The sequence below is a fragment of the Brassica oleracea genome, chromosome C9, assembly GCF_000695525.1.
Source record: "Brassica oleracea var. oleracea cultivar TO1000 chromosome C9, BOL, whole genome shotgun sequence".
NCBI classification, from domain to species: Eukaryota; Viridiplantae; Streptophyta; class Magnoliopsida; order Brassicales; family Brassicaceae; genus Brassica; species Brassica oleracea.
The window spans coordinates 8,240,399-8,260,033 of record NC_027756.1 but is presented as its reverse complement, the minus strand read 5'-3'; the positions used below and the strand labels follow the sequence as shown (position 1 = coordinate 8,260,033).

General features: G+C 34.0%; 2 protein-coding genes across 2 annotated transcripts in view; one reads left to right on the top strand and one right to left on the bottom strand.

The window, feature by feature from the left end:
* Window positions 1–7,439, bottom strand: part of LOC106314247 (epoxide hydrolase 1) — a 7,832-nt gene extending 393 nt beyond the window's left edge. Inside the window, exons 1-4 of the mRNA XM_013752156.1 lie at window positions 7,407–7,439; window positions 5,942–6,140; window positions 5,231–5,357; window positions 3,713–3,887 (exon numbers count right to left, since the gene is read on the bottom strand). Coding sequence (XP_013607610.1) covers window positions 3,713–3,887; window positions 5,231–5,357; window positions 5,942–6,140; window positions 7,407–7,439 — 534 coding nt within the window. The remainder of the gene's footprint in view (window positions 1–3,712; window positions 3,888–5,230; window positions 5,358–5,941; window positions 6,141–7,406) is intronic.
* A 10,343-nt stretch (window positions 7,440–17,782) lies between these two features.
* Window positions 17,783–18,813, top strand: LOC106316975 (non-specific lipid-transfer protein 8). The gene is made up of 2 exons (XM_013754842.1): window positions 17,783–18,165; window positions 18,554–18,813. Exons 1-2 carry the CDS (start codon window positions 17,825–17,827, stop codon window positions 18,561–18,563), a joined length of 351 nt encoding a protein of 116 aa, XP_013610296.1. The 5' UTR covers window positions 17,783–17,824; the 3' UTR covers window positions 18,564–18,813.
* The last annotated feature ends 822 nt before the right edge of the window (window positions 18,814–19,635 follow it).

Below are 19,635 nucleotides of genomic sequence, written 5' to 3'. Positions count from 1 at the left end.
TCCAAAAAGAAACTTCAAAACTTCAAATTTAGAGTTTTAAGAAGTGAAACTTCGTATTTGAAATATTTGCACCGTCGACGAGATCATGTTTTGAAGTTTCACTTCTTAAAACTCTAAATTTGAAGTTTCATATTTTTATTTGCATCTTGGTCCTTATAATTAATTATACATCATATTTATGATTCTTAAGTATTTTCTCATCCATAATTTTAATCTTTAAAACTTTTGTATACTTTAAATATTTCAAATTTATTTCTATAAATTAATATTTTACATATAGAAGTTTTTTTAAAAATCAAAATAAGATTTATAATATTTTAAAAGTAGAATTAGACAGCAAGAATATTACAAAAGAAACTTAATAATTTTTTTAAGAAGATATATACATGAAGACGTAATTATTACACAAATTTAAATATTACATCAACACTAATAGTCTAGTAAATTTTCTTCAGAACTTTTAAAATATTTTCCAAACAAATTTTTTATAACCGAAAATGAAGCATTTAATTATGTAATAATGTGGTATTTTTCTTGTAGTTTAATATTTAATTATGTATTTATATTTATAATTTTATATTTTAGTGTAATATTTTATTTATTAATATTACTATAATATTTTATATATGTGCTAGTTATCTACAAAAGTTTTATGGATTTATATTAATTATGACAAATATAAGGAGCATAGTGTAAATTATAAATAATTTTGAAGTTAAATTTGAAGTTTTGCTTTTGGAGAAGAACACCTTGAAACTTCAAATATAGAGTTTGCAAAACTCTATAATATAGAGTCTTTTCGGAGATGCTCTAAACTTGTCGGCGATGACAACTTGTTATGGATCAATTTCCGAGTAATTAGATAAGGGGAAATATTCACACACTAATTTGTTACTCTCTCGGTTTCATTTTAATTATCGATTTAGACTTATGCACACATAGTAAAAAATATTTAATTTTGTATATTACTAAATAAAAATATCATTACCAATACAACTAATCATTTTTCAACCAATAGAAAAATGGATTGAAATAAAAAGTCAATAAATTTTTCATTAAAATTATAAAACAACAAAAATTATTTTGAAACGAAAATTTTACTCTACAACGACAACTAAACTAAAACGGAAAGAGTACTATATAACCTTTTTAAAATTATTTTATTTAATAAAATCAGTGTTTTATCAGGTCTATTCCGTTATATATCAATGTCTAAAGCAAAATATAATTTTGTGCCCACATGTAGTCGAACCTTGCAGTCTAAACACGGGAAATAGGCGCAAAATTACTAGATTACACACAAATTTTGGTAATTTAGATGCCCTTAAATTATTATTGTAATTTGACATCTAAAGCCTTTAGCTTTACCAGTTTTAAGTCATGTTCGACGCTGTGTTTTAAGTATAGGTAAACTACCTTTCATTGTTAGCTCTGCATATTCATTTATGTATATATGTGATATGAATCCATTATAGTGACACAAGAACTAAAGGAGAGAGAGGAGGACACTAACCGCAATATACGTCCAACTTCGGAAGACCCTCCTAAGTCGCAAATTCGTTTTTACTTGCAGGTTAATCAATAATGGATTTTATTTCCTAATGTTTTAACTAAAGTATAAGTGACTAATGTTCTAGAAGAGGAGAATGATTCGAAAGACAAGTCAAATGGAAGATGCATAAGATAACAAGTTCAATGAATGAATCTCATGTTCTAGAACACTTCACACTTGTGTTCTTTTAATGAAATGAGCCACTTTTAAATAAATATTTGTCACTTACCCAATTTTGATGGATGGTTGAGATTAAAGGATAAACTTACTAAAGAAGTAAGAAAGACTTGGTCATAACGTAATTAATCAAAACTTGATGATGAAGCTAGGTCCCTCTCTCCACTACCTATAAATTGATGTATTTGCTCTATCCAAAAGCATCACAAGAAAATCAAAGAAAAACACATTAAGAAAGGTGCGTAGGCAAGGGGAGAGAAGTGTTAACTCCAACTTAAAGATCAACAAATCATATTCCATATGATCGAAACCGTTCAAGAAGGTTTCCGCAAAGATGAAGTGAGGTATTCCGCTATTCCTTCTTATAATTCTATTACGTGATTAGTCTAGATGTTAAAGATCTTAGAGTTCATGTATCATGTTTACATGTGGTATCAGAGATAAAGATTATAAACATCTAACTAATTCAGAAAGTATAATAGATTTATGTTTTAGAGAATTAAAGTAGATAATTTGTCTTTCTTGTATCATTGTTTTTCAAATTTTTGGTCACTACTCAAACTAGCTACTAGTATAGCCAGGCCCGGCTTAAACAGGACGAGGACCTTGTCTTGTGTTAATTATTTTTCAAAACTTTAGTTATTATCCCCTAAACTATATTTGCGAAGTGATTTTGTCACATGTCCTTTATACAATCAATTTCATAAAACAAATATGACATGACTACTGCAATTGATGACATGGCTTCCGGAAAAATATAACATGGATAATTTCATTTAATGTTGATTTATATTTTTGGCAAACTTATTAGAATATGATAATAATTCATATATTACATTTAATATTGATATTTCTTTTTGGTAAACTTTTTTAAAATATGGTAATAGCTCATACATCATCTATAAAATAAATATATTCATATATAACATTTTAAATTTCGAAAATTTTAAATTTTGAAATATTATTATTTTGTATACTTATACAATTTGTATTTGCTAAAGCTTTCAAAAATTTCTACAATTTTTTAAAAATTTAAATATCTAATCGTAAGATCATTAGTCATATATATCTACAAATTTTATAAATATTGTTTAGGTTAAATACTTGATAATTATACAATTTTATATTATTTTTATTAGTTTTATACAAATTGATTTAATATATATCAAATCTATATTAAATATTAGTAAGAAAATAGTAAAATTTATAATATTTAATAAAATTTATTTTCAAATATAAGTTAGATTTAAAAAAAAATTTACTGTGCAGGAAAACACCTAGTATGGTAGTAAGAAACCATGACCCTAATATTTATATTCTTTTAGCAAAATAGAACCTAATGTTTTAAAGAAAAAAATGGACTCCGTGCAAATGTGATGTGAGCACATGCTCTACGCCGGGCCTGAGTATAGGTCTGGTTCTGACCCCACTCCCATGAAACAAATGTAGGGGGGCCTAAAATTTATTCGAGAGTTTCAGGCCCATCTATTTTGTTATTGTTGTTAACACAATGTTCGAAGAAGATGGAAAGCATCGTATGGATTTCTTATATAAAATAGAAACAAATAATTTTTTTTATTTAGTTTTTTTATATTTTTGCGTGAGAAAAGTAAGTAAAACATAACGATAGATATTATTATTTAAAATGTCAAATTATCTAGTTTCTGTTAAGAAATAATCGTCACTCACAATAGTTACATTTTAGAAAGAAAAAAATTGTTTCTTATTTAGGGCCTAAATAAACTTTCGTATAGACCTCATATATCTCAGGACCGGCATTGAGACTGAGTATAGCTACTCTGAGCTGTTTACATATAGGTATCTATTTTTTAGGTAAAAATCTTACTCGTAGGTCGTCGCATAGACCGAAGTCTAGTTCGCTGAATTCCATTTAATATTTGATTATGATAGATAAATATATAAAATTCAAAAATCATAATTTCTTTGTCGCAAACTAATGATCTTGCAACTTTTTGTATGTACCTTAAGGTAATCCTTAAAGAGCCGGTTTGGGAACCACATGGATTTATGTACAGCAAGGGCAAAGGGAGTCTTGAGTCCCTTAACCGAAGTCGGTAACAGGAGATCCTCTGACGACTCAAACCCTATCTGGTTCAAATTCGACTCACTGATCGTATCGGTCATTGCGAGCAGGGCCGGCCCAAGAGGGAGGGCCAGCAGTGCAAAGGCCCATGCCCCATCCCAAAATCATACAAATTTAACTATAGAAAGGGTCTAAATTTTTCTTTTTTTCTAGCAAAGGCCAATAATATTATTTTTAATTATTTATAATGAATTAAAAAAACATTTGCCCAGGACTCAGTAAAAGTTTAAGCTGGCCCTCGCGTGTATCGAACCTGATATAGAAATACGTTGTAACTGTGCATATATATATAGCTTTGAGAATGAGATTACTATGTGTATATGTAATATAATACAACAGATTTTGCAGACCAGATACGATAGCTTGTAATTAGTATGATCGACGAATGATATACAAAAAGTAGGGCCGGGCAAAAAACCCGAATCCGAAGAACCTAACCGAACCCGATCCGAAAAAGTAGTACCGAACCCGAACCGAAATTGATTAAATATCCGAACGGGTTCAAAATTTTGGTGTCCAAAGAACCGAAACCGAACCCGACCCGAACCGAAGTATTTCGGGTACCCGAATGTATCCGAAATAGATTTATATATCTAAATATATTAATTATTTTAGATTTAATGTTTTATTTTAGATTTAATGTATATTAAAAAATCTAAAATATATAAGATACTTTTAAGTTGTCTAAAATACTTCAAAATATATACAAATAGTCAAAAGTAAATGTCTAAAATAGCTAAAATATACTCAAAACACCAAGAATACTTGAAATATGTACTGATTCTCTATCAAAATATTCAAATCAAACCAATTTATATGTTAAGTTTAGGTATTCTAATATATGTTATTCAAATTTATTTGTAATATAGTATTTTATTTACAGATTTTGAGTAATTTAAACTATATATTGAATTTTAAAATTTTAAAAATCATTTAAATGGGTTATCCGAACCCGAACCGAACCCGCAAAGATCCGTACCGAAATTTGAAAATACCCGAATTAGGCTGAAATTTTTAACCTCAAAAACCTGAAACCCAAATAAACCCGAACCGAACCCGAACGGGTACCTGAACACCCCTAACAAAAAGGTGACAAAAAAATAAGGGACGCAAATTAGCAGGTTGGATAGAGCTATATAATGAATGTTAGAGGTCCAGAAAATTCGGTCTTCGATGTTACACTACAGTGAGCATGTAATATCAAATAGACTAAACCAGCGCGGACATTGGACAGGCAATATATCCCGTAGTTAGGATAGTGGTTCTCGATCTTTGGCGGACAATGCCACTAAAACTCACCAACCATTTAAGTCCACCGAGATGGCGGATCCAATGGGGTGGGTTGACGACCCTCTTTAACGAACCTATACATAAGATATCCAAAAATATGGTAAATACCTGACACCACCATGGCCCTAACCATCTCAGGGTACTCTTCCACGATCTTGAAAGCCACCATTCCACCGTAACTAAACCCTACAAGGAAAAAAATATCTACACCAAGGATACGAAGAAACTTTGGGTCTGACTGGCTCAAACGCAGCGGTTGCGGTTGCGGGAGTTTGCGGAAGCGGGTGGTTGCGGTTTCTAGCGGTTTTAAGAGATTTGTACGACTGGTTCAGCGGTTAGAAATTGGTGTGTTTGCGGGATACTTATGACTGGTTAACTACCAAATATAGTAGCAGTTAAATAATAAATTAACAATATCTACATTTTATTTAATTATAAAATATCAAAAATCATAATATTATAATAAATATGAAAATTATATTTAGAAAGGTATAGTTTTAAATTTTTTAAAATTATAGAAAATATTTTTATTTTAAAATTTTATAATAGTAATTAAAATATAATAGATATATTTTAGTATTTTTATAATTCCAATTTTTAATTTTTATTGAATATTTTTAATTTTGTATTTATATGTTTAAAAAAAAAATATATATATATATCCTCCCGCAACCGCAAACGCTAGCTGGAACCAACTTTTGATTTTAAGAGGTTAGAAGCGGTTTGAAGCGATTTGTAGCGGTTTGTATGATTGTTTCGAAACGCTGTCAACCGCTACTAACCGCAAAAGCTACGTTTGCGGGTGGTAGCGGAAAAACCAGTTAGACCCTTAACCAAACAATGGGCTTGAAACGCTGGTGACCGGTCCGATTTATCTGAGTAGGATCCACCGAAGAAGAAGAGGTCTGGTATATAGTCTGAGTGCTTCTTGGCTAGTGATCCGACCTGGAATTGCCATGTCATGATCCCTTCGGCTGGAAAGCCGTGGATGAACAAGATGGCTGGTTTAGGGTCTGACTAGTTTTCCCACTACGACCCGCAAACATAGCTTTTGCGGTTGGTAGCGGTTGATAGCGTTTCGAAATAATCATACAAACCGCTACAAATCGCTCTAAACCGCTCTGAACCTCTTAAAATCAAAAGCTGATTTCAGCTAGCGTTTGCGGTTGCGGGTGGCTGCGGGTGAAAAAATAAATATAAAATTATTTTCAAAAATATTTTTAAATAGAAATATTATAAATAAAAATATATACATATTTTATATATTAATTAAAATTCACAAACAGTATCATTATTGTTTTAATAAAAACTTTAGACTAACTATTTATTAGAATTTTTAAACATTTATATACACACATATAAAGATACACACATATATAAAACGAAATAAAATATATTTTAAAAAAGTTTTAGTATAAATCTTCAAAAAAAATTTTATTAAAATTATAACTTTCAACTAATTTAATTTTTTTATAAATAAACATAATATTTTTATTAATCATATTATATTGATAATTATTATATTTTATTACAATAGTATGTTTTTATATTTTTATAATGTTATAATATGTTAATATAGGTAATTTATTATTAAACCGCTGCAATATCTTATAATCAACCAGTCACAAATATCCCGCAAACGCAACAATTTTCAAACGTTGTACCAGTCATATAAAACGCTTAATAACGCTTAAAACCGCAACCATCCGCATCCGTAAACTCATGTATCCGCAACCGCAACCGCTGCGTTTAAACCAGTCAGACCCTTAGTAGGTTTCTTGAGTTCAACGTTAAGAGTTTTTTTCTGATTTTTTTTATCCTGAGCGTTTCTTTGGGGATAAAAGCCTATCATAAGCCCAAGAAATGAAGTAAATGCAAGGCCCATGTGGTGTAGGGTTCTTTTTTTTTTCTCGTCTAAGGTTTCTTTTATTCAATATTGTCTATCAAAAACAATAACATAATAATTGATATGGTATATCAACTCAAGAAAGCCAAAACAAGCTCTTGAGAAAAACAATCTAACCCGACCGAAAATATGATCTGACAATTACGATTACAAGATAAATCAATGATGAAATCCAGACCGAATGTTGGTTCGATGATGACAATACATTGACATAAAGCTGATCTTGTTTCGCGTTTGTTAACAATCGAAGTGCTTTCCCGCATCACAACGGGCTGCAGTCACTTGCGTTGCCTACACGAGAAAAGTTCTCTAGATAAACATAGATCTTTTTCTTTGGTTAAAGTTGTTCTTGAGGAGATCCCTTCCGAAAAGTTTACTCTTGAACCCGTCGAACAATCTGCGATAACCATTACAACAATAAAACGGAGAAAAGCAAACATATCTCCGATTACAAAAGGCGGCGGAAAACGAAAATATCCCCGGAAACTTAGAGAAAAAAATCCAAAACAAAGCCATAAGACTGGAGAAACAAAGAAGAAAAGACTATTAGAAGAGAAATCTCAGCGCCGGTGCTCAAGAAGCCACCAGCACCCGGTGCTCAAGAAGCCACCGGCACAAGGTCACAAAAAATCTCTTTTTTTTTTCTCTCTGACGGCTGACCTAATTCTCTGTGGTAAGTTAGCTACGTGGTGTAGGGTTCCTCTGATGTGTTTTCATAAAAATTGAGTTTGTGTTTTGATAAATGTAACTTTGGCTGCCATAATTGCCGCCTCATTAAAACCCTTTTATGAGATCAATCAACCGGTTTTAGATTCTTGGTGACAACTTACAAGTCTTCTCTTTTTTAGTTTTACTGCTCAATAAAGCTCATTAATGAGCTATTTCCTTTTCATCTTTATCTTCTAATAAAGCTCATGAGAGCATATCCACTCTTGCTTTGAAATGCTATCACGTCCCTGGTTCTATATCTAACTTCATGAGCCATACAACATTGGTTTTTGTGACTCGATCAAGTTAACCATTGTGTTTTTTGTTGTTGTTGTGTGTTCTGCTGTTGATAAATTTGGAGGGAGAGAGATGTCTGAAGATGGAAAAAGTAAATTTACAGGTGAATATTTTTTAAAATAAAAATCAGATGTATAATCTATTAATTTAGGCTCCTATTTTTATCTATTCTATTAAAAATCAGATAATTAATATAACATATTTGATTACTTATTTTAATAATAAACCAACTATAAATTTAAATTTTATTTTTTTATTATAATAAAATCTGTTGAGAAAGAATCTAAAAAATCTTATTTGAAAACTTAATTTTTTTTATTATAAAATAACACATTAATAAATTTCGTAATTAGTAATATAATACTATTATAAATCAATATTAACTAAAATTTTATTATAAAACAAGAAAATAAAAATTCTATACTATTTTTTATAAATTCTATAATTATATTATGTATTATATAAAATAGTGTGCTATATGAATTAAATATGAAAAATTATATTAAATAGGTAATTAACAATTTTATTTTATTTATTTAAATATAACATTTTTAACATAGGTTAAACTTTTATATCTATAACTATATATTCTATTTTTATTTATTTGAAACTATCAACAATATATTGTTTAAAAATGTTTATATACAAAAATATAATAGCATATAATAGCATTAGAAAACTATGAAATTTTAGTAATTTATTTAAAATATTAATGACAAATCAATTTTTAATTTTTAATTTATTTTTATTTTAATTATAACAACATCTGTTGATAATTTGTTTTAAAAATGTTGCCAAAAATTAAAATATTTTTTATAAAATAATTTACTAATGTAGTAACAAAAACAAATTCAAAATTCATGTAATGTTCCAAACTAAAAAATAATTGTGTAATTTTCTAAAGTTTTCAAAATGTAAATATAAATTATCCTAAGCATATTTCTTTTCTATAATATAAATAAATAAATTTTAAAAATGTATTACATGAAAAATGTATAAATTAAATAAAAAACATATTTTGAAAGAGGTTCTCTACTTGATTATTTCATATTTTTATTTTATTGTATCTAACTCGAAAATATATTAGTAATTAATAAAAATTAAAAAAAAAGTAAAATGTATTAAGCTAATCACTATATATTAATAATGCCGAATAAAATATATAAACAATAATATTATATAGTTACACAATATATAATACTAAAATGGAATTTATATATTAAAAATCTTTGTAATAATATCAAATACATTTATAAAATGGAAAAATATCTGCACGTACGTGCGGGTTAAAATCTAGTGAATAGTTATAATGTATTTGGTGTTGTACGGTCTAATTTTATCTAGGCAGACTTGTTTTGATTGATAACTTGCAAAATAAAAAATGCAGATTTAGTAATTGTTAAATTTATTGAAACCAAGCCCATTTTTCTTTGGTAACTTTTTGGGTTTAAGTTTTTTTTTCTTTTCTTGTTTAGAAGTATTGTCATTTTGCTACGCTTTTCGTAATGTTTGTCGATCAAAACTATTATCATCGATAATCATATCTGCCTCATATATTAAAGAACATGGGTAATGATCTTCTGCAAACAATTAATGGGTTCTTGTGGAAATAGTTCTTTCTTGTATGGGAGAATTGCCAAGTGTGACTCAAAACTTGGAGTCAAACCAAAACAATACCCCAACTTGGGTCAAAGGCAAAAGTAACCTAAAAGGCTATTGAAATTACAACTATCCCCTTGTGACCAAACAAAAAAACGGAATTTTTTTTACGTTTCTACCCCTCGCAAGTCGTCTGTTTAGACGACTTGAAAATAAGTCGTCCAGACGACTTAACTGAAAGTCGTCTGGACAGTTAGTCTTAAACATAATTTAAAAATTTTGTAAAAAATATTTTGATAAGTGAAAAATGGGAATTATGTAATTAACATATGTCTTAGGAGGTATAAATTAAGATATAACAAATTTCAATTGTTTTCAGCATAGATGAGTGAAAGTAGTAGTGAGTCATGATATTCTTTAGTTTATGTTTCATCAACATATGTTGTAGTATTGTATGTGTTCTTAGGGTTAGATTTTGGAAAGCATTAAAACCGTTTTTGAAAATTTTTAAAATTACTTATGCGTGTTCATTTCTGTGTATAGTAAACACTATTTAAGTATAATTTGATTTTATAACGTGGTTAGTTAGTTAATCTAGTCATTTTAGTTTAGGGGTTCATTTTAGGGTCTAGGACGACTTAATATTTTGTCGTCTGAAAACAGACGACTAAATATTAAGTCGTCTGTTGTACATTATCAGCCAGAATAAGTCGTCTAAACCGGACCAAACCTTAAAGTTTACCAATGTAATTTTAAAGCTAACCGGATTATTTACCCAATATATAAGGTGATTTTTATTTTTTTTGTTTCATTTTTCGCGAAATTCAGAAACCCTAACAGTTCTCCCTCTCAAAGGCGATTTCGAATTCCCACGATTTCCGAACAAACCATCGTTCTCAACATCGGCTATCTATCTCACTTCATTCTCACCGTTGTCGCCGCAGCTTCTTCTAACCCTAGCCGCGCCGATTCCTCTAAACCCTAGCGCCGCCGATTCCACTATTTCCGAACAAACCGTCGCCCTCGCCACCGTGGTCACCAACGTTCTAAACACTAGCGCCGCCGCTTCTTCTAAACCCTAGCGCCGCCGCTTCTTCTCTGTAAACCTTAGCGCCGTTTCTCTGTAAACCCTAACGCCGCTAAGTCATCAATCTCGAGGAAAAGATGAACATAAAACGTTGTCTCTATCAATTTACTCATTCTCACCGTTTCACGTTTATTTTTTCAGATCTATAACCGCAATGACGAGTACTCCAACTCCTTCTGCGACTGGAAGACTTGTAAGTAATTTAAGTCGTCTACTAAGTCGTCTGGACTTATATTGTTGTCTTTGATTATTTTGCAGACAAAAAGGATGGATATTCCAGAACTCCCCCGTAGGTTATACACATCAGGGGAAGAACCAGAAGCCCACAATAGCATTTCGTATCATACGGATAACAGCAAGTTGCATACTGCTCTTAGGAAAGCTCTTACTGATGACGAATTTGAAGAGCTCAAGGAGTCGAGTTTGGGAGTTTTCATCAAGTTCAAGGAGCAGGGATTTGGTTGGGCTTCAAGGCTGGTTCACTACATGCTCAGTTTCAAGCTGGACATTAAGAAGAAGTATGAGATGTGGTCTCTCGTTGGTCCAGAACCTTTGAGGTTTTCACTGTTAGAGTTTGAAAACCTCACTGGTCTAAACTGCGAGTACATCGAGGACCTTGAGACACCAAAATGTGACGTTACCCCAGAGATGGTTTCTTTCTGGGGGATGCTGGGAGTTCATCTGGAAGCTGGGCCAACTACTGATCAGATAATAGCAGCACTGAAGAGATGCGGGGATTGGTCCAGGGAAGATCGCAAGCGGCTCGCGTACCTCTCCATCTTCACTGGATTCATTGAAGGGAGAAAGTTTTCAACCGCTACACGATCTACTCTGGCAAGGCTAGTGATGGATTTAGAACGGTTTGAGAATTATCCATGGGGGAGAGTCGCGTTTAAGGTGCTGATGGACTCTTTGTGGAACAAAGAAATTGCTGGCTGTTACACCGTGGATGGGTTTATACAAGTTCTTCAGGTCTAGACGTACACAGCTATGCCGGAATTGGGTGCTAGTATTGGTGGTCCCAGAGCAGACAGTCCGTCTCCACCGATACTGGCTTACGAGGGCAGCAGAGGCCGCAGATCAATGAAAGCTGCTATCTTGAGTCAGGTATTTACTTCAATCCAAAAGACTGCGCAGACGACTTATTATAAGTCGTCTGGAAAGTCTTCCATCTGGACGACTTATTAGACGACTTATAATAAGGCGTCTGGAAAGTCTTCCCAGCTGGACGACTTATCGGACGACTTAATTAAGTCGTCTGGAAAGTCTTCCATCTGGACGACTTATTAGACGACTTATAATAAGGCGTCTGGAAAGTCTTCCCAGCTGGACGACTTATCGGACGACTTAATTAAGTCGTCTGGAAAGTCTTCCATCTGGACGACTTATTAGACGACTTATAATAAGGCGTCTGGAAAGTCTTCCCAGCTGGACGACTTATCGGACGACTTAATTAAGTCGTCTGGAAAGTCTTCCATCTGGACGACTTATTAGACGACTTATAATAAGGCGTCTGGAAAGTCTTCCCAGCTGGACGACTTATCGGACGACTTAATTAAGTCGTCTGGAAAGTCTTCCATCTGGACGACTTATTAGACGACTTATAATAAGGCGTCTGGAAAGTCTTCCCAGCTGGACGACTTATCGGACGACTTAATTAAGTCGTCTGGAAAGTCTTCCATCTGGACGACTTATTAGACGACTTATAATAAGGCGTCTGGAAAGTCTTCCCAGCTGGACGACTTATCGGACGACTTAATTAAGTCGTCTGGAAAGTCTTCCATCTGGACGACTTATTAGACGACTTATAATAAGGCGTCTGGAAAGTCTTCCCAGCTGGACGACTTATCGGACGACTTAATTAAGTCGTCTGGAAAGTCTTCCATCTGGACGACTTATTAGACGACTTATAATAAGGCGTCTGGAAAGTCTTCCCAGCTGGACGACTTATCGGACGACTTAATTAAGTCGTCTGGAAAGTCTTCCATCTGGACGACTTATTAGACGACTTATAATAAGGCGTCTGGAAAGTCTTCCCAGCTGGACGACTTATCGGACGACTTAATTAAGTCGTCTGGAAAGTCTTCCATCTGGACGACTTATTAGACGACTTATAATAAGGCGTCTGGAAAGTCTTCCCAGCTGGACGACTTATCGGACGACTTAATTAAGTCGTCTGGAAAGTCTTCCATCTGGACGACTTATTAGACGACTTATAATAAGGCGTCTGGAAAGTCTTCCCAGCTGGACGACTTATCGGACGACTTAATTAAGTCGTCTGGAAAGTCTTCCATCTGGACGACTTATTAGACGACTTATAATAAGGCGTCTGGAAAGTCTTCCCAGCTGGACGACTTATCGGACGACTTAATTAAGTCGTCTGGAAAGTCTTCCATCTGGACGACTTATTAGACGACTTATAATAAGGCGTCTGGAAAGTCTTCCCAGCTGGACGACTTATCGGACGACTTAATTAAGTCGTCTGGAAAGTCTTCCATCTGGACGACTTATTAGACGACTTATAATAAGGCGTCTGGAAAGTCTTCCCAGCTGGACGACTTATCGGACGACTTAATTAAGTCGTCTGGAAAGTCTTCCATCTGGACGACTTATTAGACGACTTATAATAAGGCGTCTGGAAAGTCTTCCCAGCTGGACGACTTATCGGACGACTTAATTAAGTCGTCTGGAAAGTCTTCCATCTGGACGACTTATTAGACGACTTATAATAAGGCGTCTGGAAAGTCTTCCCAGCTGGACGACTTATCGGACGACTTAATTAAGTCGTCTGGAAAGTCTTCCATCTGGACGACTTATTAGACGACTTATAATAAGGCGTCTGGAAAGTCTTCCCAGCTGGACGACTTATCGGACGACTTAATTAAGTCGTCTGGAAAGTCTTCCATCTGGACGACTTATTAGACGACTTATAATAAGGCGTCTGGAAAGTCTTCCCAGCTGGACGACTTATCGGACGACTTAATTAAGTCGTCTGGAAAGTCTTCCATCTGGACGACTTATTAGACGACTTATAATAAGGCGTCTGGAAAGTCTTCCCAGCTGGACGACTTATCGGACGACTTAATTAAGTCGTCTGGAAAGTCTTCCATCTGGACGACTTATTAGACGACTTATAATAAGGCGTCTGGAAAGTCTTCCCAGCTGGACGACTTATCGGACGACTTAATTAAGTCGTCTGGAAAGTCTTCCATCTGGACGACTTATTAGACGACTTATAATAAGGCGTCTGGAAAGTCTTCCCAGCTGGACGACTTATCGGACGACTTAATTAAGTCGTCTGGAAAGTCTTCCATCTGGACGACTTATTAGACGACTTATAATAAGGCGTCTGGAAAGTCTTCCCAGCTGGACGACTTATCGGACGACTTAATTAAGTCGTCTGGAAAGTCTTCCATCTGGACGACTTATTAGACGACTTATAATAAGGCGTCTGGAAAGTCTTCCCAGCTGGACGACTTATCGGACGACTTAATTAAGTCGTCTGGAAAGTCTTCCATCTGGACGACTTATTAGACGACTTATAATAAGGCGTCTGGAAAGTCTTCCCAGCTGGACGACTTATCGGACGACTTAATTAAGTCGTCTGGAAAGTCTTCCATCTGGACGACTTATTAGACGACTTATAATAAGGCGTCTGGAAAGTCTTCCCAGCTGGACGACTTATCGGACGACTTAATTAAGTCGTCTGGAAAGTCTTCCATCTGGACGACTTATTAGACGACTTATAATAAGGCGTCTGGAAAGTCTTCCCAGCTGGACGACTTATCGGACGACTTAATTAAGTCGTCTGGAAAGTCTTCCATCTGGACGACTTATTAGACGACTTATAATAAGGCGTCTGGAAAGTCTTCCCAGCTGGACGACTTATCGGACGACTTAATTAAGTCGTCTGGAAAGTCTTCCATCTGGACGACTTATTAGACGACTTATAATAAGGCGTCTGGAAAGTCTTCCCAGCTGGACGACTTATCGGACGACTTAATTAAGTCGTCTGGAAAGTCTTCCATCTGGACGACTTATTAGACGACTTATAATAAGGCGTCTGGAAAGTCTTCCCAGCTGGACGACTTATCGGACGACTTAATTAAGTCGTCTGGAAAGTCTTCCATCTGGACGACTTATTAGACGACTTATAATAAGGCGTCTGGAAAGTCTTCCCAGCTGGACGACTTATCGGACGACTTAATTAAGTCGTCTGGAAAGTCTTCCATCTGGACGACTTATTAGACGACTTATAATAAGGCGTCTGGAAAGTCTTCCCAGCTGGACGACTTATCGGACGACTTAATTAAGTCGTCTGGAAAGTCTTCCATCTGGACGACTTATTAGACGACTTATAATAAGGCGTCTGGAAAGTCTTCCCAGCTGGACGACTTATCGGACGACTTAATTAAGTCGTCTGGAAAGTCTTCCATCTGGACGACTTATTAGACGACTTATAATAAGGCGTCTGGAAAGTCTTCCCAGCTGGACGACTTATCGGACGACTTAATTAAGTCGTCTGGAAAGTCTTCCATCTGGACGACTTATTAGACGACTTATAATAAGGCGTCTGGAAAGTCTTCCCAGCTGGACGACTTATCGGACGACTTAATTAAGTCGTCTGGAAAGTCTTCCATCTGGACGACTTATTAGACGACTTATAATAAGGCGTCTGGAAAGTCTTCCCAGCTGGACGACTTATCGGACGACTTAATTAAGTCGTCTGGAAAGTCTTCCATCTGGACGACTTATTAGACGACTTATAATAAGGCGTCTGGAAAGTCTTCCCAGCTGGACGACTTATCGGACGACTTAATTAAGTCGTCTGGAAAGTCTTCCATCTGGACGACTTATTAGACGACTTATAATAAGGCGTCTGGAAAGTCTTCCCAGCTGGACGACTTATCGGACGACTTAATTAAGTCGTCTGGAAAGTCTTCCATCTGGACGACTTATTAGACGACTTATAATAAGGCGTCTGGAAAGTCTTCCCAGCTGGACGACTTATCGGACGACTTAATTAAGTCGTCTGGAAAGTCTTCCATCTGGACGACTTATTAGACGACTTATAATAAGGCGTCTGGAAAGTCTTCCCAGCTGGACGACTTATCGGACGACTTAATTAAGTCGTCTGGAAAGTCTTCCATCTGGACGACTTATTAGACGACTTATAATAAGGCGTCTGGAAAGTCTTCCCAGCTGGACGACTTATCGGACGACTTAATTAAGTCGTCTGGAAAGTCTTCCATCTGGACGACTTATTAGACGACTTATAATAAGGCGTCTGGAAAGTCTTCCCAGCTGGACGACTTATCGGACGACTTAATTAAGTCGTCTGGAAAGTCTTCCATCTGGACGACTTATTAGACGACTTATAATAAGGCGTCTGGAAAGTCTTCCCAGCTGGACGACTTATCGGACGACTTAATTAAGTCGTCTGGAAAGTCTTCCATCTGGACGACTTATTAGACGACTTATAATAAGGCGTCTGGAAAGTCTTCCCAGCTGGACGACTTATCGGACGACTTAATTAAGTCGTCTGGAAAGTCTTCCATCTGGACGACTTATTAGACGACTTATAATAAGGCGTCTGGAAAGTCTTCCCAGCTGGACGACTTATCGGACGACTTAATTAAGTCGTCTGGAAAGTCTTCCATCTGGACGACTTATTAGACGACTTATAATAAGGCGTCTGGAAAGTCTTCCCAGCTGGACGACTTATCGGACGACTTAATTAAGTCGTCTGGAAAGTCTTCCATCTGGACGACTTTTAAATATACAAACCGTTCTTTGTATATAAATTCGATTTTTGGATTTATAAAAGATGATTTCATATTTTAAAATTAATTTTGTATTTATAAAATATTTTTTTTGATTTAAAAACACTATTTTATTGTTTTTTGTATTTATAAAAACTATTTTGTATTTATAAAAAGATGATTTCATATTTATTAAAACTAATTTTGTATTTATAAAACATTTTTTTTATTTATAAAAACTATTTTATTATTTTTTGTATTTTAAATATGTTTTCTATTTCAATTTTAATTTTATATTTTCGAATTTCAATTTAAAAAAATAAATTTATAATTTTTTTTTTTAATTTTGGAAATATTCCGAGGAAGTTTATCCCTCGGAATATTCCGACGACATCTTCCTCGGAATATTCCGAGGAATTTCCGACGAACTTGTGGTCCTCGGAAATTCCGAGGAAATAGGGTTTCCTCGGAATTCCGTCGGAAATTTCCGAGGGATTTCCGAGGAAATATGAATTTCCGAGGAGTTATTTCCGAGGATTTTTTTCGTCGGTATGTCGTCGGAATAGCGTTATTCCGACGACATACCGACGATTTTTTTCCTCAGTATGCCGTTGTTTTCTTGTAGTGAATAGAGTAGTCTTAAAAGTTCATTTTTCTAAATTTAATAGTATATCTAAAAATTTAAAGTTTTAAATCATAATTTATATATTTATTTTCAAGGTTTTTATAATTTTTAGATTCGGACTCTATTTGACCATCCCACTGGTTCATGCTATCAGATGGCATGTTCTCTACACCGCTACAAAGAAATCTCACGTGGGCCACGGCCATACCTCCCACGGTTTATATATTGTCGATTGACTTATTGAGCTCCGCAATTAGACGATTACGCAAATTGAATATTACTAGTATAATTTAATTACTCAGTGATTAATTAACCCTTCGATGGACTACATGACCCATAACCTCCAAATCTCCAATAGTTTAGCAAACACGTAATCTTTGAGTATTGTAATTACAAATGGTACCAAAATGATTATAAAATTAATATGTGCAAACCCAAAATGACAAGACTTATACAAACCTAACTACCTGGACCTAAATAATATCTATTTAAAAGAATAGTCATACCCAAATATTGAAGTTTTTATGTACATTAGTAGTAGCTTTCACTCAATCACAATTACACCAACATCTAATAAGTCTCTAATTTTAAATTTTTTGGTAATTAATTTCGCAATTCACCTTATATATAACCCCTTCGTCTTCACTTTACATATATAACAAAAAACAAGGAAGAAAACTCCTATAAAACCATAAGATCTTATTATTTCTTTCTACAATGAGCATATTGAAAAGTTTAGTGACCATCTCCGTTCTCGGAATATTTTTAACACCTCGTTATTCGGAATCTGCGATATCTTGCAGTGTTGTTCTAAACGATTTGCAGCCATGTGTTAGCTACTTGACTAGCGGAAGTGGAAAACCTCCGCAGACTTGCTGCGACGGAGTTAGGAGGTTAGATGCAGCGACCACTACATCCGCTGATAAAAAGGCGGCTTGTCAATGCATCAAGTCAGTGGCTAACAGTGTCACCGTGAAGCCTGAATTGGCTAAAGCCCTCGCTAGCAATTGTAACGCGAGCATGCCTGTTGATGCATCTTCTACGGTCGACTGCAATACGTACGTTTGATATGCTCTTGACTGAATTTATTGTCTAATTCTATTATTTACAACTTTATATTGAACGTACTAAAGCTTGTGACAATATAATACCGTAACATGCTTTAAAGTTTAAGATAGTAATATCCTTAGAAATACATTATCAAAATTCACAAATTTATTAACTTATTTTATTAATTTAAAACGAAACGCCTCTAAGAAAGATGAAAATTAGTTGTAATTATGTGAAATATTGAGTAACTATTACTATTTTAATAAATGAAATGTACTAGTAATTTAACAAATAGTTTTACTACTTATTTACTACTGTTTCTTATTTTGTTTAGATTAATTCTAAAATTTGAGGGCTAAAATAAAACATAACTTGATTGGAATTGTTTATTTGCAGGGTTGGTTGAGATATTTTCAGTATCGAGGAGTGGGTATCATTCTTAAGTATGACGTTTACATCAATAAAGGCCTTGTATTATATTGTTTGTGTCTCTAGGCCATCTCATTATAAGGTTCATATAATTTCGTTATGTATGCGTATGTTCATGTATAAGCAATATCTCTTAAATTCTTAACTAGTGCACTTATTTTCGCCGGTGGTTTGGGTATTTGTGTAAACTGATGCGTCATGAAAATTATATTTTTCTTGCGGTTGAATATCAATTTTATGAAAGCTGATCTCGCCATGTAGGTATATATGCCACTACAAGAAAACGAGGTGTTTTCGACAAAAGATTGACAAAACTGAATCTAAATAAAGACGTTTGGATTCAGTTGAATTTCGACAAATTTCTAACAAATTCGACGAATTCTCGACGACAAAATTATAAACTAGCTAGTCATTGTGATTTTCTAGGATGTCCAACAAAAAAAAAATCTTCAAACTATTCTGACAAATACTCGACGAAATTATAACCGTTATTTATCCGTTTAAAAAATTCCAAATTCTTGACGAATTAGGAATTTTTTGTTGTTGAAAACTCGTGGGAAATTTGACCAGATTTATCTGTAAATACCACCTCTTCTCATTCACAACAAAGCAAAAAATGTTTTATGCAAGTAAATTGATGGCCATAAAGACATTATAATTTGGATGAAGAATATGTGGATGCGATTGTTGATTTTGTGAGAAATATTCACATGTGAGAATAATCTTGCACATTGTTCATACTACAAAATTAAAAATCTGGTAGCTGGTTTTAAATTATTGTATCTGGTGATCTATGTATGCATTGATTTACTGAGAAAATGAAATGTAAAGAATATTTTCTTTCCCTATTATATGGTCTTATAGTTATCCGTTTTCTATTGGAATATTGCTATTCCTTAATATATTTGGTGACCAATGAAATTGGAAATAAATGAGTAATTCCTCATTTATCTCTAGCTTGATGGACGTTTGAGATTAATCTAAAGGAAACCCTAAATAAGAATTATGTCCTCTCTCCACCTATAAATACATATCTTTAGACAATCATA